General features: G+C 47.3%; 1 protein-coding gene across 1 annotated transcript; it reads left to right on the forward strand.

The window, feature by feature from the left end:
• The first annotated feature begins 7,248 nt into the window (after positions 1-7,248).
• MTX1 (metaxin 1) lies at positions 7,249-20,809 on the forward strand. The gene is made up of 8 exons (XM_081841328.1): positions 7,249-7,623; positions 8,928-8,997; positions 11,151-11,230; positions 12,224-12,316; positions 15,339-15,521; positions 16,929-17,005; positions 18,625-18,779; positions 20,175-20,809. Exons 1-8 carry the CDS (start codon positions 7,543-7,545, stop codon positions 20,399-20,401), a joined length of 966 nt encoding a protein of 321 aa, XP_081697454.1. The 5' UTR covers positions 7,249-7,542; the 3' UTR covers positions 20,402-20,809.
• Positions 20,810-23,350: the final 2,541 nt, after the last annotated feature.

Raw genomic sequence — 23,350 nt, forward strand, 5'->3', positions numbered from 1 at the left:
TGTCCCATCTCTGCTCCCCCTTTGCCCCACCACCCTCTCTCTCCTCCGATGGATCCTGGAAGGTCTGGGCTCTTGTCTTGCACAGAGCTTCCAAGATGACCTCATTGTTTTTCTTCCAAGACTTGGGTCGGCTCCCAGGAGCTGGAGAGGGGTGCCTTTTTTCTTTTTTCTTTTTTTTTTTTACTGCTGTTGAGGTTTGGCCCAGATCCCTCTCTCCACCCAGCGAGCAGCAGGATTGCGGGCACGTGGCATGTCCCAGGGATGAAGGGAATCCCCTTCCCATTTTTCAGAGGTAGCGGGGGTGGGTGGGCAGGGAATACATATTCTGAGAAGTCTCCCTGCAAGGCGCATTTTTCTGTGGCTGAAAACGAGTGCATCCCTTGCAGGACCCAATGGAAGCGGGAAGCCCAGATGTTATTCCTGCACACATACACAGCCATCAGTATGGGGCACAGTTATCTTAGGAACATAGGAACACAGGAAGTCAGTCCATTTGGTCCATCTAGCTCAGTGTTCGCAACACTGACTGGCAGCAGCTGTCCAGGCTTTCAGGCGGTGGGTTTCTCCGAGCCCTACCTGGAGATGTAGGGGATTGTAGCTCTACCGTTGAGCTACAAGCCCTTCCGCTAAAAATAAATCAAGATTCCAGTCCTCATGGTCCCAAATAAAGGGTTGGTTGAAATAGGAACAGAGGGTTCTCAAGCACCCATCCCATGAAACCCCGGGGTCTTGAGATGCTCTATTACTGAATGGGAAGACTTCCCAGTGGCTTGTGGGTTGGCAAAAAGCATACGCCACCTGTGGAACTCCCTGCCCCAAGAAATTAGGCTATCTTCCTCTCTGTTTGCATTCTGCCCAAATCATAATCATATATTTATTTGTACCCTGCCTATCCAGCTGGGTTGTCCCAGCTACTTAGGGCAGCTTTTGCCTTTCAAACTTTCGGTTCTGCCGCTGATTACCGTATTTTTTGCTCTATAAGACTCACTTTTTCCCCTCCTAAAAAGTAAGGGGAAATGTGTGTGCATCTTGTGGAGCGAATGCAGGCTGCTCAGCTATCCCAGAAGCCAGAACAGCAAGAGGGATTGCTGCTTTCGCCGCACAGCGATCCCTCTTGCTGTTCTGGCTTCTGAGATTCAGAATTTTTTCCCCTTGTTTTCCTCCTCCAAAAACTAGGTGCGTCTTATAGCGCGAAAAATACGGTAATTCAATTTAATGTGAACTCGGGTTTCGGTGTTCTCCGTGTGCGATGGCCAGCCTACTCAGAGCAGACCCATGGAAATGAATAAAGCTAGTCGTGCCCGTTGATTTTGCCCTTGACGCACACACAAATGTGTTTCAGCCCTTTGTGAAATAGGGAGACGCAGCTGTCGGTGGCTGGGGCAGGACCTGCAAGAAGCCTCCCCTCCCCAGAAAGTTGGCCAAGACGGTTGTCCCCTGAGCGGAGGCCAATCCCTCAGCCGGGGCCGCGACAGGCCAAGCTGTGTTTACGCTTTGTTTCCCCTGTCGCCATAACAACGGGGCCTGGTTGCGCCCAGGTGGGCCTTCCCTCCGCTTCTCCTCTTGCCTAGGGGAGCCTCATCAGGCCGCAGAGACAAGCTCGAGCCAGGCTTTTGTGGCCAGACAGGGCCCCGATCCAAATATTTCCTCATGAAACGGGAACTGGAGGAATATTCCTTTCTGGATTCCCTCTAAATTACAGAGCGAGGGTTCCCCCCCCCCCCCCGCCTCCAGAAGCCTTGTTGTCTTTCCATGGCAACCCATTTCGGAGAGTATGGCGCGGGCTGGGTTTTGGATCCAAGCCTCACGCCACCTCCCACAAAAAAAACCAGTCGGTTTCTGGCAAGGACTGCAGCTTGAGACGGGATGAGCAAGGCAGCTGAGAAGACAGAGGGTCTTTGCACATTCGCATGAAAAGCCTTTCAGAAGCATCGCTGCCTCCGCTGTGGAAGCAGAGCGTAGCCATCATGGCTAGTAGCCATGAATTTGCCCAATCCTCTTTGAAAGCCTTCCAAGTTGGTGGCCAGCACTGCCTCCTGTGGCAGGGAGTTCCGTAGTTTGAGTCATAGCTGTCAACTTTCAGATTTGAAAATAAGGGATCAGCAGCTTCACCTATCCCGGGGACAGTCTACGGGATATCTAACAATCAGGGATAGCAGCAGGAAATGGTGCTGGAATTATTGAATTTCCCGCAAAAAAAGGGAAGGTTGACAGCTATGGTTCGAGTATGCGCTGATTATATCTTGTCCGACTGAGCTGGATAGCTTCCCTGAGTTGTCGGGATCTGGAGAAGTAGATATTAGGCTGTCCATCTCTCTGAACTCTCTATAGATTCTCCTAACCTCGGTTTTAATTGCTATGGTTTCTTTGTCAGTCCAATTGCCAATCCCCCTCTTCTTAGGTGACCTATGCGAGTGCTAGTGGGACAGTTCAGTTATTAAATGTCGATAAATTTGTCAAACCGAGTGACTCCAACAACAGGGGAAAGATCACCTTTCTCTGTCGAGAACAAACGGATCACACGGTCAGAATTCACCAAACTTTGGAAAAGAGACAGAGTGTGCTCATTGACTCGTATCCTTGAATGCTGGGGTCTCTGCCTCCTTTCTTTTAGCAAATGTTTTGTGCCACTGGGGAAGTGGTAATTCTGTATTGATTTGTTTTGGATGTTGTATGTGATGCCAATAAAAGGTTTTACAGTACGATACGAGTGTGCGCTGTGCAAAGGAGGATTTTATCTGTCCTAAATCTTCCAACATTCAGCTTCATTGGAAGAGAGAGGGAGACAAACTTTTCTCTACTTTCTTTATCTTCCTATAAACTTTTTACTTGCCTTTTCTCTTCCAGCAAGACGTTTGCCAGCAGCGGTTGTTGCGGATTCAGTCCCTGAATCAAAGAATCATTGAGCTGGAAGGGAGCTTGAGGATCATCTACTCCACCCCACTGCAATGCATCTTGTCTCTTATGGGGCTCGAACCTGAAGCCTTGGTGTTAGCAGCACCACGCTCTAACCTAGGGTTACCGTATGTCTGGGATTTCTGCAGTCCGGAATACTGCAGTCGGCAGCAGTGTCCGGGTGGAACTAGGTAAAAATGTCCAATGTCGGCAGTGGCGTTTTTGCTGACCTTCCACAAAAATTGCTGGAAAACAGCATTTTTGGGGGGGGATTTTGCCAAGAAAGTTCAACAACGTTGGGCAGAACTAAAAAAAAAAAAGCTGAACAACTTTTCTGCCTGGGTTGCCATATTTCAAACTTTTCACTGTTTGAATGACGGCAACCCTACTCTAACCAACTGAGCTAAAGGGACCCCTGACCATTTGGTCCAGTTGTGACTGACTCTGGGGTTGCAGCACTCATCTCGCTTTATTGGCCGAGGGAGCCAGCATACAGCTTCTGGGTCATGTGGCCAGCATGACTAAGCCGCTTCTGGCGAACCAGAGCAGCGCACGGAAACGCCGTTTACCTTCCCGCTGGAGTGGTACCTATTTATCTACTTGCACTTTGATGTGCTTTCGAACCAACTGAGCTATCCAGCTGCAAAAAAAGCCCCAAACGCTGCCACCTTTCTTCATTGTGGAGCTGCTCTGTCCCCTGGATCACTTGGGTTGCCCTTTTATGAACCTTTCCCAACTCTACAATATCCTTTCGGAGGGTTTGAGAGCTTCTGGAGAGCTGTAGTCCACCCACTCTGGCTCCCTCTGCAGCGGCAGATCTGAGCAACAGCGTTGTAAAAGAGGCTTTCTCCCTCCCTTCCTCGTGTGTGTGTGTGTGTGTGTGTGTGTGTGTGTGTGTGTACAGACTCCTGCCCAGAATGTGATGGAATTGTGTTCTGGTGTCCCCTTCGAATGAGATCATTGCGGAGGCACTATTTTTTGCAAGGGAAATATAATGAGGCAATAGCCACAGAGCAATGTGCTGGCTGGCTGCCTGGGCAAATCCGCCTCTTTTCTGAGCCAAGGGTGCCCCCGAGATTGATTTCTCTGCCTCAAACAGGAACAGAGGCCCATCTGCTGCAGCCTCAGAGCTGGATCTCACCTCCCTTGGCAAAAAGGGACAGGATGCGTGTCTCTCCCTCTCCCCCCAACCAAATCAATCTCTTCTTGTTTCCTCTGGTTTGGATCCTTCGCTCCTCTGCAAACACAAGAGAGCCTCCTTGACGTCAGTGTCTGTCTTTCGACTTGTGCTTGGCTGAACAGGGGGCAAAAATGAATGGTTATTGTTAAAATGGAGGGGTTGCGTCCAATGTTAGCCCTACTTGGAGGGAGAAACGAAGGAACATGACTAACTTGGGTCCATTAACAGCAATAGGTTCGATCTTGAGTAGACCGTAGCTGGACAGTCAGAGTGTGGTGGAGTGGTCAGAGTGTTGGACTAAGACCTGGGAGTCCAGGGTTCAAATTCCCTACTAGACGCATGATTAGGGCTGCCATATGTCTGGGTTTTTCTGAACATTTCCAGGAATTGGGCTCTCAAAACGGCATCTGGGTGGGTTTTCACTGAATTGGCAAAATGTCCGGACATATGGAAAGTTGGGCTTTTTAAAAAAAATGCTTTAAAAATCCCCAAAAAGCCGCCCCAAAAGCTCAGCAACTTTGTCCAGATTTTCACCTTGGGGAATATGGCCACCCTACCCATGATGTTCCCTGGGTGACCTTGGAGAAGTCACTTACTCTCAGCCTAGCCTACCTCACAGGGTTGTTGTGTGAATGCCATCTGTCCCGCCCTGAGATCCTTGGAGGAAAGGTGTGATATAAATGTAATCAATAAATGAATGAAAATAAAGGATAAATGCAACCCAATGTCCATAATGTAGAATCATAGAATTGTAGAGTTGGAAGGGACCCTAGTCTAGGGGTCAGCAAACTTTTTCAGCAGGGGGCCGGTCCACTGTCCCTCAGACCTTGTAGGGGGCCGGACTATATTTTGAAAAATAATAATGAATGAATTCCTATGCCCCACAAATAACCCAGAGATGCATTTTAAATAAAAGCACGCATTCTACTCACGTAAAAACACGCTGATTCCCGGACCATCCGCGAGCCGGATTTAGAAGGCAATTGGGCCGGATCCGGCTCCCGGGCCTTAGTTTGCCTACCCATGATCTAGTCCAAACCCTGTCGATGCAGGAAAATGCGAGTCCCTTATGGGGATCGAACCTACAACCTTGGTATTATCAGCATCATGCTCTAACCAACTGAGCTATCCAATGGCCTCTGCATGTGTGTGTTGTGTTGTGCAAGGGGGAGGGGGAGTTGTTCAAAGAGAGATGCTCCCTCTTTTGACAATACACAAAAAAGCAGGTAGAAGCTAAGAATGTTGACTGTGACACACCAAGGCCCTCTCTGCTCTGTACATTTAAAGCATCACCATATCACTTCAAACACTCGTGGCTTCCCCACAAATCCTGGGAACTATAGTTCGTTAAGGGTGCTGAGAGCCGTTAGGAGGCGCCCTGCTCCTCTCCCAGAGCTACACTTCCCAAAATGGTTTAATGACCCATCCCTGTTCCCAGGCGACTTGTAGCTCTTTGAAAGGATTAGGGGTTAGCCCAGAGGCAAAATGAAAGCAAATTTTAGTCCTCTGCGAAAGAGGACTGGAGGGCTGCATTTGCCCCCCCCCCCCGTGGGCTTTAAGTTCCCCACCCCTGTATTACGGTAAAGGAAAGGCATGATCAGAGAAACTTTTCCTTTAATGGTTACCCAGAGTGAAAATCTTCTCATGCACACAGCAGCACTGGAAGTCTGGTCCCCATTTGTGTGGGGCCTGAGTAGCAGTTACTCAGAAGTAAGGCAAAAGCCTTCTGTGCTTATCTGTCAATGGTTAGGGGTGACACATTGAGAGGCTTCTCTGTGGCTGCTCCCATGTTGTGGAATTCCCTCCTGAGAGAGGCCAGACTGGCTCCCTCCTTGTTATCCCTTCTGTAAAGGTAAAGGTAAAGGGTAAAGGGACCCCTGACCATTAGGTCCAGTCGTGGCCGACTCTGGGGTTGCGGCGCTCATCTCGCTTTATTGGTCGAGGGAGCCGGCGTACTGCTTCCGGGTCATGTGGCCAGCATGACTGGTGAACCAGAGCAGCGCACGGAAACGCCGTTTATCTTCCCGCCGGAGTGGTACCTCTTTATCTACTTGCACTTTGATGTGTTTTCGAACTGCTAGGTTGGCAGGAGCAGGGACTGAGCAATGGGAGCTCCCCCCCCCCTCGCGGGGATTCAAACCGCCGACCTTCTGAACAGCAAGTCCTAGGCTCTGTGGTTTAACAACCCACAGCGTAGGTAGGATAAAACCTTCCTGTACAGACCAGCCCTTGAAAATTAAGGCCACTGTCAAGATCACACTGCATTTTAATTGCCAATGCGTTCTGATGTGTTGTAATTATAGCTTTTCTCTATCTATTTTTTAATTGAATTTGTATACCACCCTATACCTGTAGATCTCAGGGCGGTTCACAACATAAAAGCACAATATAAAAAGCACAAGATACATAATAAAAACAAATACAAAGACAACCCAATAATCTCCCCTTCTGCGACACATTTTAAAAGGGCATCAGATGTCAATCAGTTTAGTTTGCTTTTTTTACTTTGTATTTTATAAAGTTGTTTGCAAATGTTGGAAGCCATCTTGAATCCTGGCGATAAAAGGCCAGATCTAAACACTAATAATAATAAGTGCTTTTTCTGGGGGTACTCAAGGGTACGCAGAACCCATATGTTAAAAGTGTGGCACTTACTGTAACTATTTCATGGTGCGAATTGACACCTTTGGGGGAAGCCATGAGCTTTTAATGATGCGTGTTGCTACAAGCACGCCACTTTGGTGGAAGAAGTCTGCGATCCTAGTTCCCCTTCCCTGAGAAAGCAAGCCTCTCCAAACTCAGTTACAGATAGGTAGCCGTGTTGGTCTGCCATAGTCAAAACAAAATAAAAAAATTCCTTCCAGTAGCACCTTAAAGACCAACTAAGTTAGTTCTAGGTATGAGCTTTCGTGTGCATGCACGACTTCTTCAGATACCTTTGTATTTTATAAGGTTGTTTGCAAATGTTGGAGGCTACCTTGAATGCTGGGGATAAAAGGCCAGATCTAAACACCAATAATAATAATAATAAGTGCTTTTTATGGGGGTACTCAAGGGTATCTGAAGAAGTGTGCATGCACACGAAAGCTCATACCTAGAACTAACTTAGTTGGTCTTTAAGGTGCTACTGGAAGGAATTTTTTTCTCCAAACTCAGTGGGGCTTACACCTGGGTAGACGGTGGCTAGGAAGAGCGCGCTGTTTGAAGCCTTCGTGCGGATACTCCCGAGTCAAACCCGCCCCTAGGGCTCGGGTTCAAGAGAAAATCAAGAGAAAAGCTCCCCCTTGGCCATCGAACGCAGAACCGGGTTGAATTCCCGCGCTGCGATCGGGGCCGTTTTTCCGCTGCGCCCTAAGCGCAGAGCGCACGCTTTTACGCGCGGGGACTGGACGGAATCGGAGTGACTTCTCTTCTCTACCCCCCTCTTTCCCTCGGAGCGTGTTGTTCCGGGTCGGCAGGGCTGCATCATGGCGGCGCCCATGGAGCTGTACTGCTGGGCTGGCGGCTGGGGGTTGCCGTCGGTGGATCCCGATTGCCTGGCCGTTTTGGTGAGCCTTGGAGAGCGAGTGGCGTGGAGCGGGGGACCCCTCTCCAAACGCGGGCGCCGCAGGCTCTCCCCCAAAGCTTTGCCCTTTGGGACGCAGCCTCTGCCTCTTCCCTGGCACGGTGGGGAGGACTTGGGGAAAGACGAGGGGCCACGTCTTTACCTCCTGGCTGCTCTTCGCCCTTTCCCTGGGCCAACTTCAGTCCCCAGCGCTGCTCCGGTGCTTTTTAGCAGGCAGAAAACTGGCAGCGTTGGAGCTTTCGAAGCCCTTAAGCAAAGCAGGTTATTATAAGAAGCAAAGCGCCCAGGATGACGGTTTCCCCCCTCCCCGCCTTTTAAAACCTAAGGAGCAGGGCCAGTTTAAGAAAATCGAAAAGGTTGGCAAGCAGACCTGCGATTCCCAGGGGTTGTTAACATTTTAAAGGAATATGTAACCTTTAAACTTTCTCCCTTTCCTCCATGACCTTCTACCATATGGCAAAAGGTCTTTTAGCTCATTATGGGCCAGTGCTGTGTTTATAGCTGTGATTTAGTCACTGACTTTGGGTTTATTTTTCCCCCCTGGGGTGGCTCTTAGGCTTGTTTGCAGCCTCCCCCTTGCAACCATATTTTTAAAAGTTTATTTTTAATCTGCCGATTTGACAGATTGACGGAGGCTAAGACTTATCAGGGGCTACTGCCAAACCAGTTGGGCCTACCACATTAGACAGAACAGTTATTGGAAATCACAAGTGGAGAGACAGCTGCTGTTGCACCCGGGGCCAGCTTGCGGGCTGTCCATTGGGGCAATCGGTTGCCCTTAGTGAGAGCTAGATGGGCCACTGGGCTGATTGGTCACGGGTTCCCCCAAAGAATTCTGGGAGCTGTAGTTTGTTAAGGGTGCTCAGAGTTGTTAGGGGACCCCTTCATGGAGCTATAATTCCCAGAGTTCCCCAGAGAGAGGGATTGATGGTTAAACCACTCTGGGAATTGTAGTTCCAGAATAGGTGTCTCCTCCAAACAATTCTCTTTGTCCCTTCACAATCCCTTAACAAACTACAGCTCCCAGAGTTCTTTGGTGCAGGGGGAAGCCATGACTGTGTAAAGGGGTACCATAGCACTTTAAATGTGTTGTGTGAATTAGGGTTGGGAAGACCAGCGTTCAGCCATGGAGCTCACTGCGTGCTTGATCACTTACTCCTTCACAGCCTTGCCTACCTCACAAGATTGTTGGGGGGGGGGTTTATAAGCCACTCTGAGCTCCTTGAGATAATAGAAGAAATAAATACACTACACAAAGCTCAGCTTGTTTCCCCTCCTCCTTTCCAGACTTACGCCCGTTTCACAGGTGCACCCCTCAAGGTTCACAAAATCACAAATCCTTGGCGAAGCCCCTCAGGTAAGATTTTCGTGGGAAGCACAGAAATTGAGGGACGTCTTCCTCCTTCTTTCTGCACAAGTGGTTGGTAGTAATATTTATTTATTTATTTTATAATTTTATAATTAGTTTTCCAACATATCATTCTCAACAGTAATTAAATCATATCATATACCATTTTTTTGACTTCCATCAATCACATCTGAAAATGTTCCAGCCTATCTACTTAATATACATTTCTTACTTCACTATTACATTTATCTCATAACTAGTATCTCTGTTCTTTCTCTACTTTGCAATGTTTCATACATTTCTCCTTACAAAACTTCTTGCGTAATTTGTTGATTACAGTTGCTATTCAAATAGTTCGTATATTTCTTCCAATCTTCTGTGAATCTCTGATCCCGCAAGTCTCGAATCCTTCCTGTCATTTTATCTAATTCTGCGTAGTCCATTAATTTTGTCTGCCATTCTTCTGTCGGAATTTCTTCTTGCTTCCATTTCTGGGCTAACAATACTCTGGTAGCAGTGTTTCAGAACACCAGTATTTGGAAATCGCAAGAGGGGAGAGGGCTCTTGTGCTGGGCTTCTGCTTGTGGGTTTTCTGAGAGGCACCTGGACTCAATGGGCCATTAGCCAAACCTTATTCTTCGTTTTACTTTTTATTAGAGCATACGACACACAACGATTACACAAAATTAAAATCAAAAATAAAGCAATGGCAAACACTCAGAGAAACGTCTTCAAATGTACTAAAAGTTATGTCATACTGTATATACCCAAACCACCACAGTTTCAACAGACACAAAACGATGCATCACAACATATGTTGGCTTGGATTGTTGACTACAAAGAGAGAGATTTTGTATCAATAGCAATTATAGAATCATAGAATCCTAGAGTTGGAAGAGACCACAAGGGCCATCGAGTCCAACCCCCTGCCAAGCAGGAAACACCATCAGAGCACTCCTGACATATGGTTGTCAAGCCTCTGCTTAAAGACCTCCAAAGAAGGAGACTCCACCACACTCCTTGGCAGCAAATTCCACTGTCAAACAGCTCTTACTGTCAGGAAGTTCTTCCTAATCTTTAGGTGGAATCTTCTTTCTTGTAGTTTGGAACCATTGCTCCGTGTCCACTTCTCTGGAGCAGCAGAAAACAACCTTTCTCCCTCCTCTATGTGACAGTTATGATCTACAGGAGTTTATATGAAGGCGGGAGGAAGGAGCAGAAAATAATAATTAAAATATGTGCTTAGTGCACACCAAACTGTGCGGTAGACGATGGGTACTGCTCTCCCACATGGCTCATCATTTGTGCAATTGAAGTTACCCCAGACTGCATAAAAATTGTTGTGTTTCTTTTGGTCTCTTGCTCCTTTTAATTTCTCTGTTGGTTTTTCCAATAATGCTGTTCGCTCAATTGCATTATGACATTGGTCCATATTGAATAATTGCAATGATTTCCATGTTCTGGCAATGGTTGTTCTTGCAGCGGTTAACAGATGTGTTATGAGTTCTTTTATTTCTGATTTGCAACATAATGATGAAGAGTTGGTGGAAGAAGATTGGACAAAATTCAAAGTTTATTTACAGAAACATTGTAAAATTAAGGAATGTTAGAAGGTTGTTGGAATGAAGTAATGTGGTTTTAGCAGAAATGATATAAAGGACTAGGTTAAAATAGATTTATTAATTGGTGAAAGACGAGAATTACAGTATATTAAGATAAATTATTAGGATAAAAACAAAGATGGAAAGGATTTGCTGAAACATCTAATTGAACTAGAATACAAAAAAGGGAGGTGTGAGGAGGTCAAGGAAATAAGGAAAGAAAGCTATGTAAAGGTCTGATCTGTTTTTTTATTGTTTGTGTGTATTTTTTATATTTTTGTTATTTTTCTTTTTTATTGTTCCTTTTTGTAACTTTCAAAATTTGAATAAATATTATATTTAAAAAAATGATTTGCAACATATGCATATTAAGGAGAACCAGCCATGGGAACTTTGTGTGTCTTGTGATCAAAGGTATCATTTCCCCATAACTTTTCCTTTTTTGGGACACTCCCTGATTCAGTGGGTCACTTGTGAAGGGCTTCTGGGCTGAAACCCAGCTCTCCTAACTGTGCCTGGGAAACAACCCAGTCACCTGCCTCTGTTGTCGTCTGTTTGCAGGGACCCTCCCGGCACTGAGGACAAAAGATGAAGGCATCATCTCAGACACTCAGCAGATCATCACCCACCTCAGGAAACAGGTATCTTCCTTACAGCCTCCTTGAGATCCAGTGGCGTAGCGTGGGTTGTCAGCACCCGGGGCAAGGCAAGTAATTTGCGCCCCCTAACCCATGGATTTGCTCCCCCTAACCCTAACCCCCAGATGTTGCGCCTGGTGCGGCCGGCCCCCCCTGCACCCCCCACGCTACGCCACTGTTGAGATCACCTCTGGGGCAATCGCGGTCGGGTGGGGGCAAAGGTAGGGAGTCCCCCCTGATTCTGAAATCACAGTTGCGGAACCTCTCTAGCACTGATGGACAGCCAAGGCCCTTTTAAAATGTGTTGGGGGGGGGTCGGTTATTGGGTTCTTTTTGTTTTTATTTGAGTTTTTATTTTGTGAAATTTTGTTGTAATCGCACTGAGACCTGTGGATATATAGGGCAGTATACAAATTTATATAGAGGGACGCGGGTGGCGCTATGGGTTAAACCACAGAGCCCAGGACTTGCCGATCAGAAGGTCGGCGGTTCGAATCCCCGCGACGGGGTGAGCTCCTGTTGCTTGGTCCCAGCTCCTGCCAACCTAGCAGTTCGAAAGCACCTCAAAGTGCAAGTAGATAAATAGGTACCGCTCCGGCGGGAAGGTAAACGGCGTTTCCGTGCGCTGCTCTGGTTCACCAGTCATGCTGGCCACATGACCCGGAAGCTGTACACCGGCTCCCTCGGCCAATAAAGCGAGATGAGCGCCACAACCCCAGAGTCTGCCACGACTGGACCTAATGGTCAGGGGTCCCTTTACCCTTTATACAAATTTAATTAAACAAACAAACACTGCCCTGTGATCTTTGGATAAAGGGTGGTATAAGACAACAACAATCTGATAATAATTTGATGGTAATTAAAAATAAATAATAATAAAAACCCACCACATGGGCCCAAATGTGCCAGCAGCACCCCCTCCCCATGCCAGATCCTGAGGGAGCTGTGGGGGACCTCCGTCCTTGTCCTGATCCTCTCTTTCCCACCCCCCTGCAGAAATTCAACGCAGACTACGACCTCTCGGCTCGGCAAGGGGCTGACACGCTCGCCTTCGTGTCCCTGTTGCAGGAGAAGCTGCTGCCTGTGCTGGTGAGTTGGGGCAGGTGGGAGAAGTTGCTGCGTCGATGGGGGGCCCTCACCCACCCTACACTCCAGATTTATAGGGTCGGGGCCCAAACAGGGCTAACCCCATTGTGTTTGTGACTGATGGGTCTGACTTTCCCTTTCATGCAGGAAAGGGAAGCCGAGTTTGAATGAATAAAAACAATAGATTATGCAGCCGCACACAAAAAAACCGCTGCTTCTTCTCGCAGCAGCACATAGTTAAACTATGGAACTCACTGCCACAGGAAGCAGTGATGGCCCAAAAGAGGATTGCAGAGATTCACAGAGGACAAGACTGCCAGTGGCTGCTAGCTGTAATGGCTATGCTTTGCCTGAATGGCTGGAGGCAGTAATAGTTCTGAACACAAGTTGCTGGAAGCCACAAGCTGGGAGAGTGAAGTTTGACTTCCTTCCCCCTCTTTCTGCAGTTCCTTAAATTTATTTTTTACTATCTTCTGCATATCCAAATTCATTTAATTGGCTCATTTAATTATCCGCTTTAAGTATATACTCTTATGGAGCTCCAGGTTATTACAATAATCCCGATATTGTTTTTATTCTGTTTGCAATTTATCTGTAAATATTCAATAAACCATTTCCATACCTTTATATGAAAAAAAGTTTGTTATCTTGATTCGTTATTCTTCTGGTAAGTTTCGCCATTTCTTCTTCCTCTTTTGGGACTTCTGCTTTTCCCCACCTTGGGGCAAGTAGCATTCTTGCTGCTGTAGCAGCATACATAAATAAATTTCTATACAATTTAGGTGGTTCTGTCCCTATAATTCCCAAAAGAAAAGTTTCTTATGTTCTTAACCATGAGGACTAGAAACTTAAAAGAGTATCAAAGCTGCTGTTGTGCTCAAACTTGGCATCAGGGACATGGTTAGATGTTGCGTTCAGCCTCTGGGTCAAGGTAGCAAGGTTAGATACAGCCAGTGTTGTGTAGTGGTTAGAGGCAGGGCTGTCTTTAGCACAAGGGGTCAGCAACCTTTTTCAGTTGTGGTCTGGTCCACCGTCCCTCAGAACATGTGGTGGGCCGGACTATATTTTTGGGGGGGAAATGAACAAACTCCTATGCCCCACAAATAACCCAGAGATGCATTTTAAATAAAAGGACACATTCTACTCATGTAAAAACACGCTGATTCCCGGACCGTCTGCGGGCCAGATTTAGAAGGCGATTGGGCCGGATCCGGCCCCCGGGCCTTGGTTTGCCTACCCCTGCTTTAGCCTATGCACCGCCGGAGTACAAAGATCCGCCCAGTGCCCCCAAATTTACTTTAGCCCCCAAATTAACTATTATTATGCTTATGTCACTATTATCATTTGATAAACAGCGCTCACGCCTGCGCGGCTCCAAAAGGAGTTTTTTTTGTGTGTGTGTTTGTTTAAAGCCAGCTTTTCTAAAGAAGACAAAGAGCACATTGGGAGTCGGTGTAAAGACTCCACGCATGCGCTTACGGTTGTAGGGAGGTGTCTGAAAGATGAGACAGGAGAGCATTGTGCGCATGCGTGGGAGAGCCATCTCGGGTAGCCTTTCATTGTGGGAACATTGTGGCTAGCGATTTCTAGAGGAGCTGGAAGGGCCATTGCGAGCGCACATATACGACTTCTTCTTGGGAAGGTTCCGGAGCCTGTGTGCGCTCCGTCACTAGATAAGCGCGTTCTCCTTCTGTCTGTCTCTCCCTCTTTCTTTCTTTCTTTCTTTTTTTTTTGAATTTGCTTTTTATTTATTGGTTAACATTCTTATATTACATCGGTAAACATTGTCATATTACATTACAGGACTTACTATAATTTCCAACATGTATACAAAAATTATATACAAATTTTATATACCTAGAAAGAAAATGAAACAAACAAAAAAAGAACAAAGAGAAGAAAAAAACAATTCCCCCCCCCAAAAAATAATATACATACCAACACACTAGACTTCCCGTCTTTCCCGTTGTATATTCCTTTTTTACATATGAATGTACTCTTATTATTGTATATTTCTTTACATATTATCTAATGCATTCCTATATCAGTATGTGCTCTTAGTCTTATTTCTCAACTCAGTCTCACTCCAACATCAAATGCTTTCCTGTCACTCCCCCTCCTCCCGGCTTTGGTGAGTGAGACTTTCCAGAGACTCTCCCTGCGCCTGGTGCCCCCCAGAATCCGGCGCCCGGGTGCCTTGCACCCCTTGCACCCCCAGGTAAAGATGGCCCTGGTTAGAGGGTTAGACTAGGACCCGGGAGAGACCTGGGTTCAAATCCAGACACGAAGCTCACTGGGTGACCTTGGGCCAGCCTCTGCCCCTCAGCCTAACCTACCTCAAAGGGTTGTTGTGGGGAGATAACTGAGGAGTGGAGAGAGAAAGGAGGGATATACCGTATTTTTCGCTCCAAAAGACGCACCAGACCATAAGGCGCACCTAGTTTTGGGAGGAGGAAAATAAGAAAAAATTATTCTGAATCCCAGAAGCCAGAACAGCAAGAGGGATTTGCCTTCTGGGATAGCGTGTGGCTGTTCTGGCTTCTGGGATAACCGCGCCAAGCCTCTTCAGGGCAGCGGGATGAAGGCTCCCCCGGCCCAAAGAGTCTGCGCACAGCTAAGGCAGAAGCCAGGACGGCGCATCGCTGAAGGGGCGCTGCGCAGTTCTCTCTCTCTGTGCAGCGCCTCTCCTTCACGGGAGAGGTGCTGTGCAGAGAGGGAAAAGGTGCAGCGCCCCTTCAGCGAAGCTGGAGAAGGAACAGAAGGAGACCCTTCTGTTCCTCCTCCGTCTTCAAAGGACAGGCGCTGCGCAGCTCTCCCTCTCTCCGTTCCTCCTCCGCTTCGCTGAAGGGGCGCTGCGCAGCTCTCCCTCTCTGCGCAGTGCCATTCGCTCCGTAAGACGCACTCACATTTCCCCTTACTTTTTAGGAGGAAAAAAGTGCGTCTAATGGAGCGAAAAATACGGTAAATGCAGAAAACAACAAAGAAAAGGAGCTGTTGTCCCATCAGGCTTCTCTTTCTCCGACAGATCCACACGTTCTGGGTGGACGCCAAGAACTACGTGGAGCACACCCGGAAGTGGTACGGGGAGGCCATCCCTTTCCCGCTGAACTTCTTCCTCCCGGGCCGCATGCAGAAGCGGCAGCTGGAGCGGCTGCAGATGGTCTGCGGGGAAAACTGCCTGGACAACGAAGAGGAGCTGGAGAAGGAGGTCAGTGGGAGCAGAATGAGGCCGCAACAAGCAGGGGCAGCGACGGCAGGGTGGTGGAGAACTTCAGAGGCGGCCCTCCAGCCCTCTCCCCCTGGCCCTCGGAACTCTTCCCAGGCCCCGCCTCCTTTCCTCAGGGCCACGCCCTCTGCTGGCCCTGATTCGCCCTCCCTTGAACTCTGATCTTTGCCTCTTGCTTGCCTGGACAGAGGGTCTTTTCCGCAGCCCAAAGAAGCATAGCTGTCAAGCGTCCCTTATTTGGTGGGACAGTCCCTTATCCCAGTGCTGTGTCTCCTGCTGCTGTCCCTTATTGATGATGCCCCTTAAATTTCCCGGGTTTCAAAGGAAGCAGCTCCTCGACAGACTATATGGGACTGGCAGAGATGACTGGCAGAATCCGAGACCAGGACAAAGAGACAGTGGAAGAAGTTTAAAGACTATCTTAATAAATAGTTTAAAGACTATCTTAATAAATAGTTTAAATATTTATTTAAATATTTAAATATTTAAATATTTAAATATTTAAATAAAACTATTAATAAATAGTTTAAAGACTATCGTAATAAATATTACAAAATTAATGAAGGTTAAAAAGATATGGGTTTAAAAATTAGTGGTTTACAGGGGCGTTGATTAAGGAAAAATAATAGAATTATTAAAAACTATGGGAAAAATGGGAATGGATTTGCTGATAAGATAAATGAGATTAGAATACAGAAGGGAGAGGTGTGAGGAGGTTGGTGAAATTAGGTTTAGAAAATAAGGTTTGAATTTATACTTGTTTTTGATTTGTTTGTTGGTTTATGTATGTTTTTATTGTTGTTTGTGTTTGTGTTTATATGTGTTTATTCAAAAGCTTAATAAATATCATTTTAAAAAAAAATCAAAGGAAGCAGCTCCTCTCCCTCCCTCCCTGACAGCCAGGGAGGAGGGAGGCTCCAACTCTGTTGCTTGGCCGCGTTGCTCACCCAATAAGAAGTCTAAGAACGACTGAGGGGTGGAGCTTGCATGCCTTGTGCTGATCAAATTGGCTGCATTGCCTGGGGACTCGCCTTTGCTCAGCGCTTCCCAGCGGAGAGGTAACAGTGGTTTTCCTTGAGGCTTCAGGCTTCGTTTGGCTGCTTCAGGCTTCAGGCTTCGTTTGGCTTTCTGCCTTTGGCTCGGAGGGGCTCAGAAGATGAACATACCTGTGCCCGGAAAATCCCTTACTTTGGCTGCTGATCCCTTATTTTCGAGGCTGCTGGTCCCTTATTTTCAAATCTGTAAGTTGACAGCTATGCAAAGAAGCAGGCGGTTCTTATGGGGGTACGGTGTCTCAGAGGTGAAGGAGCCACTTTGTGTCAAGGGGCAGTGCTTGCGAATGGCAAGGGTCGCAGCCTGACAGCGTTTTTCTCTCCCTGTGCCCCACAGCTGTACCGGGAAGCCCGCGAGAGCCTGACGCTGCTGTCCCAACGCCTTGGCAGGCAGAAGTTCTTTTTCGGAGATTCGTAAGTTCGCCGTTTGTGAGTGGAAGTATAGGCTCCGGTGAGGGCGTGCGAAGTCCCTTAGGAATTGGAATCCCTGAAGTTCTTTAATGTCTCCTTACTCTGCTGTGAGTGGGAACACACTCTGCCCATGCTCAGAGGCACTGTCTTCTTTCACATTAATTTAGCCAAACGCTGGCGACGCTTGACATTTATTTAATGTGTTTATAGACAACCTTTTCCTCCAAGGAGCTCAAGGTGGCACATGTGGTAATAATAATAATAATAATAATAATAATAATAATAATAATAATAATATGTTTGTACCTTGTAAGTCGAACGGAATCCGTTCCGGAAGTTCGTTCGACTTCCAAAATGTTTGGAAACCATAGCGCGGCTTTCTGATTGGCTGCAGGAAGCTCCGGCAGCCAATCAGAAACCATGGAAGCCCTGCCGGACATTCAGGTTCCAAAGAACTGGAACACTCGCTTCTGGGTTTGTGGTGTTCGGGAGCCAAAACGTTTGACTTGCAAGGTGCTTGGGATCCAAGGTACGACCAATAATAATAATAATAATAATTTATTACTTACCGTATTTTTCACTCCATAAGACGCACCTTTTTCCTCCTAAAAAGTAAGGGGAAATGTCTGTGTGTCTTATGAAGCGAATGCGTGGTCCCTGGAGGCGAATTGCCCAGGGGCATAAAGCAGATCATGTTTGTTTGTTTTTAAAAAAGAAGGAAGTGAGTGTTGAATCAAAGCCGCTGATCGCAAGCGAGATAAGGGACACTAGCAATAAAGGAGGCTGCCTGGGAGGAGGGAGGTAAAGACAGAGAGGAGACAGGAAGATTAAAGCAATGAAGAGAGAAATTAGAAGAAAAGGAGGAGCAAAAAACTGCTCCAGCTAAGGAAAAGACACTTAAGGCAAATAAGAGGGAAGGGGGTGTTGAAACAAAGCCACTGTTCAGCAAGGGATCGGGAGAGAGATAAGGGAGGCTAGCGATAAAGGAGGCTGCCTGAGAGCGGGGAGGTAAAAGCACATGGATCCTCAGGATTGTTGCATTGGGTCACCTAAATTCACCAGCAGATCACATAGCATGTCCATTGCTACAGCCTGCACCAAAAAAACCACGCATCCACTGTTTCGTGGGGCTGCAATGGCGCAGAAACGTTGTTACAAAGCATGGATCCACATGGATTCTCAGGATTTTTGCATTGGGCTACCCCAAACTCACCGTCAAATCACATATCATGTCTGTTGCCACAGCATGAACCACAAAAATCATACACCCACTGTTACGTTCAGAATATTTTTTTCCCTTGTTTTCCTCCTCTAAAACCTAGGTGTGTCTTATGCTCAGGTGCATCTTGTGGAGCGAAAAATATGGCATATGGTTCTCTTTCCCTCCTCATTTAATGTCCATTTATTCTTTTCAATGTGTATCATTTTGGTAAGTTTGGGTTGTGAAGTGGTTTGTAAACCTGCAGACAGACCAGTGTGTCGGCCACAGGATTTGAACCCTGGACTCCCAAGTCCACCACACTGCTGACAGGAGAGGGTTAGCTTCGCCTCTTGCCCTACTGGGGATTCCCTCACCTCTTCTGTTCTTTCCTTCTTTCCTCCCTCCCTCCCTCTCTTTTCAGGCCTGCCTCCCTGGACGCCATTGTCTTCAGCCACTTGGCCCCGCTCCTGAAAGCCAAACTGCCCAACGGGAAGTTCCAGCAGCACCTCAAGTCCCTCCCAAACCTCTGCAATTATTGCACGTCCATCTTAAGTCTCTACTTCCCCTGGGATGAAGGTGGGTGCTGGGTTCTGTCGCCTGAGAGGGGGGAGCGAGAAAGGGACCCAGGGTAGGAGAGGAGGAAGGAACGACAGCAAACCCGAAGCGTCCGGGGGAAAATTGGCAAAAGACCAAGATGGCGCTGAAAAATTCATTATTTACAATAGCCAATAATACGATAATTTTAAGAATAATTTTATTTGTACCCAGCTCATCTGGCTAGGTTGCCCCAGCCACTCTGGGCAGCTTCCAAAAAATATAAAAGCATAATAAAACATCAAACATTAAAAACTTCCCTATACAGGGCTGTCTTCAAGTGTCTTCTAAAAGTCAAAGAGTTGTTTATTTCCTTGACATCTGGTGGGAGGGCGCCACTACTGAGAAGGCCCTCTGCCTGGTTCCCTGTCAACTTCATTTCTTGCAGCGAGGGATATCTATTGCATTTATATCTTACCGTCTCCAGTGAGCTCAAGGTGGCGTACATGGTTATCTGCCCCTTTTCTTATTTAATCCCCACAACAACCCGGTGAGGTAGGTTAGGCTGGGAGGCACCCAGCGACTTTTCACGGATGGGGTGGGGATTTGAACCCTGGTTTCTCCCTACTCCTAGTCTGACACTCTAACCATGACGCTGGCAAATCAGGCATCTTAATTCCATTGACTGATTTCTTATGTAATGCATTATTTTAGCAATTTAGGCTTGTTTCTTAGTTTCCACTCAGAAGGAGACCGATTGAAATGAATGGCCCTTAAATTAGTCATGCTCATTACCTTCAGCAGGGGGGCTTATTTTTATTTAACAACATTTATATACCAATATTTCTCTTTTTGAAAAGCAACAACAACAACCTCCCTCAAAGTGGTTTGCAGCGCCCCAATCAGAAGGGTGTCACATAAAGAATAATAATAATAATAATAATAAATTAAATTATTATCAAGAAAAGACAAGCTAAAAGCAGGTATTGAAAATATTCCAAACGGTGGTTTTAAAACCAACGGTAGCTTAAAAAGAAATAAAATGATTTTGCATGTCTGGATAACTTGCCTAAGCAAAAATGTTTTAATCCGGCACCGAAACCAGTATGGCGTGTTGGTAACTTGCTGGGAAGGGAGGCCTCTGGGAAATGGGATTTCACCCCCTTCTTCCCATAGCTAGGGAGAACCTCCAGTCGCTTTTGGACTCCAACTCCCATCAGCCCTGGCCAGCGATGATGGGGGTTGTAGTACCAGAACGTTCTCTGCCTCCCAGCGGCCAGGAATGAAGGTAGCTGGATTCTAGTCGCGTCTGGACAGCCCCAGCTTCCCCAGCCCTGCTCTGACCGATGAGTCGCCTCAGCCGCCACGCCTCCGCCATCTTGCCTACGTCACATTGCAATTCTTCCCCCTGACGGCCGTGCCGGTTCTCTCCCTCAGGCGACCCGCCGCCCAGTGTCCCCAAGGCAGCCGCCGGGGACGGGAGCGACACTGAGGAGGAGCCGTACAAGCGCCGCAACCAGGTCCTGTCGGTGCTGGTGGGCCTGGTGGCGATGGTCGGCTACGCTCTCCTCACCGGCATTGTCTCGGTCCAGAAGCAGCAGCCCCGGCCTGGCGGCCCTCGCGCCATCGCCCTCGAGGAGGAAGAAGAGGAGGAAGAGGAGTGAGCTACGGAGACTTGCTTTGCGTTCTCCAAACGGACCGTTGTTTTTGTACCTCGCTGGACCCAGACTGTCCCTGTCGCCCCCTCAGACTCTACCCTCTTGTTCATTCCAGAATCATGGGGGTGGGTGCCCAGCCGGGCCCAATAAACCTCTGTGAACCAACCTCTACCAGACGACTTGCTTTCGCTCTCTGTTGCAAACCGCTAAGCCGGATCGAAACCTGTTGTTTAGGGGGGAGACGGCTGTCGAAAGGGTCCAGACCGGCCTTCCCTCCCCAGGAAATTTGAGATCCAGGAAGTTCTGTGGTCCATCGACCTTCAGCGGCCTTTAAAGCTTTGCTGAGGTAGTCCGTGGCATTAAATATCCTTACTGAGGGTTTTTTAAAACAATAAAAATAAGAATTGTTGCTTCTTTTCTTTCTTAGATTGCATTTTTGTATTGCATTGCAGTTTGAGTTCCGTGGAATGTGAATGGTAATGCAATAGAATGTCAGTGTAAGAAATAGAAAAGCAATAAAATACAATTTTGAAATGCAACGTTTAGCACATCTAAAGGTAAAGGTAAAGGGACCCCTGAACAATAGGTCCAGTTGTGACCGACTCTGGGGTTGCACTTTACTGGCCGAGGGAGCCGGCGTACAGCTTCCGGGTCGTGGCCAGCATGACTAAGCCACTTCTGGCAAACCAGAGCAGCGCACGGAAACACCGTTTACCTTCCCGCCGGAGCGGTACCTATTTATTTACTTGCACTTTGTGCTTTCGAACTGCTAGGTTGGCAGGAGCAGGGGCCGAGCAACAGGAGCTCACCCCTTCGCGGGGATTCGAACTGCCGACCTTCTGATCGGCAAGTCCTAGGCTCTGTGGTTTAACCCACAGCGCCACCCATGTCCCTTTTATCACATCTACAGGAGGTAAAAAAAAGAAGCCCAACTGCTAAGACCACCTGTGATTTTCAAGTGAGGGGGAGGAGAAATTTGGGAACCACTGCTCTATATGTTGCTACTGTCGTTATCCCTAGCGGTTGGCCACATTGAATGGGACGAACGGATTCTGCATCCGTAGTGCAGGACAAGAGCTTTCTTAGGTTGGCCTCCAATCAGGGGACACCATCGATTTTCACTGGGTGATTCCACCAGCATAAAAACATAAGAGTTCTGCTGGATCAGGCCAAAGGCCCACCAAGTCAGTAAAGCATAATATCACAGAGTTGGAAGCTCAAACAGCTCTTACTGTCGGGAAGTTTCTTCTGATGCTTGGTCAAAATCTCCTTTGCTGTAACTTGAAGCTGAAGAAAACAAGCTTCCTCCATCTTCCATGTGGCAGCCCTTGAGATATTTGAAGAGGCGGCTAGCCTGTCTCCTTTCCGCCTCCTCTTTTCTTAAAAAAAAATAAAATAAATTTTTATTAAGATTTTAAAGATTACAGAAAAAAAGAGAAAATAATAACAATCAAGGAAAAAACAAGAAAGAAAACAATACATATAAAAAAAAATAATCAAAAACCAGAAAACAGAAGAAAAAATATAAAGAACAAGTCAAACCTGTACATCACTTGCTTACATTCACTTATTTCCTTGACCTCCTCACACCTCCCATTTTTGTATTCTAATTCAATTTGTTATTTCAGCAAATCCTTCCAACCTTATTTTTATCTTAATAATTTGTCTTAATGTACTATAATTTTACATTCTCTCTTTCACCAACTCATTTTTACTTAATCCTTTATGTCATTTCTACTAAAACCACATAATTTTCTTTTCCCAACCTCTTTCTAGCAGTCCTTAATTTTGCAATATTTTTGAAGATAAACTTTAATTTTTTTCCAATCTTCTTCCACCGACTCTTCTCCTTGATCCCGGATTCTGCCAGTCATCTCAGTCAGTTCCATGTACTCCATCACCTTCATCTGCCATTCTTCCTGGGTGGGTAGATGTGATGGGAATATGAGCTACTTGTGCGTAAAAGTTCAGTCCCTCAGATCTTGGGCATGTTTCTCAAGACTCTGTGTACAGCGGAGCCCCTTAAGCATGACTCCCTTAATCGCTGGCAGAATCCGACAGTGGGCGTTTACGGAAACGACTCCAGCATAGAAGCTCCTTAACGGAAATGCGTCGTCTGGATTCTCGGCGCGACAGTTTCCGGCGCGGAGTGGGTGTACCTATAGGAGGTCCTGCGACTTCTCCACTGTTTTCGCTGGAAGATTCCCTGAGCAATTCCTGCGCCTCACTCTCTCTCTGATCTCCCGCACTCCCCCTGCTGGTACCTTCCCCCGCTGCTAATTCTCTCCTAGCTTCTGAGAGCCCCTCCACCACCTGCCTTTCCGATGGCAGTTCCCTGACATCCACCTCCCCCCCAGGACCCCCTTCACCCCCTCCCGCCCCCTCCTTTACTGGCGGTGAGGATGGAAAACCCCGGAAAGAACACTCCTCATCGTCAGAGGATTCAAACACTTCTCTCCACTGACTCCCGTCTCTTCTCCCTGAGTCCCCTTCCTCGTCGGAGTCTATTCCCTCCTCCAGCCCTGATTCTGGGAACCCTTCGAACTCTTCTTCTTCATCGGTGGTGCCGAAGTGTTCCCTCCCGAACCGTGCTACGGGCTGAGGTTTCCTTGGGAACCGTTGATGAAACACTTCTATTAGAACCTCGTCATTGACCTCCTCTGCCGGTACCCATGTGTTTTCCGATTCCGGTTCCCCTTCCCATACAACCAAATACTCCACCTGATTCCCTTTCCACCTGGAATCAATGATTTCTGCCACCTGCATGTTGCGTTCCCTTTCTTCTATGACTGGTGTTTGAATGACCTCCCTCTCACGTTCCCCCCACTCCCGCCCCTCTCGGTACGGCGACAGTAAGGACCTATGAAATACTGGGTGCAGTTTCATGTGGTTGGGCAACCTGAGTTTGAATGCTACTGGGTTGACCTGTTGTATGACCTCAAAGGGTCCTAGCTG

This window comes from Podarcis erhardii (genome assembly GCF_964252035.2).
Source record: "Podarcis erhardii genome assembly, chromosome: 15".
NCBI classification, from domain to species: domain Eukaryota; kingdom Metazoa; phylum Chordata; class Lepidosauria; order Squamata; family Lacertidae; genus Podarcis; species Podarcis erhardii.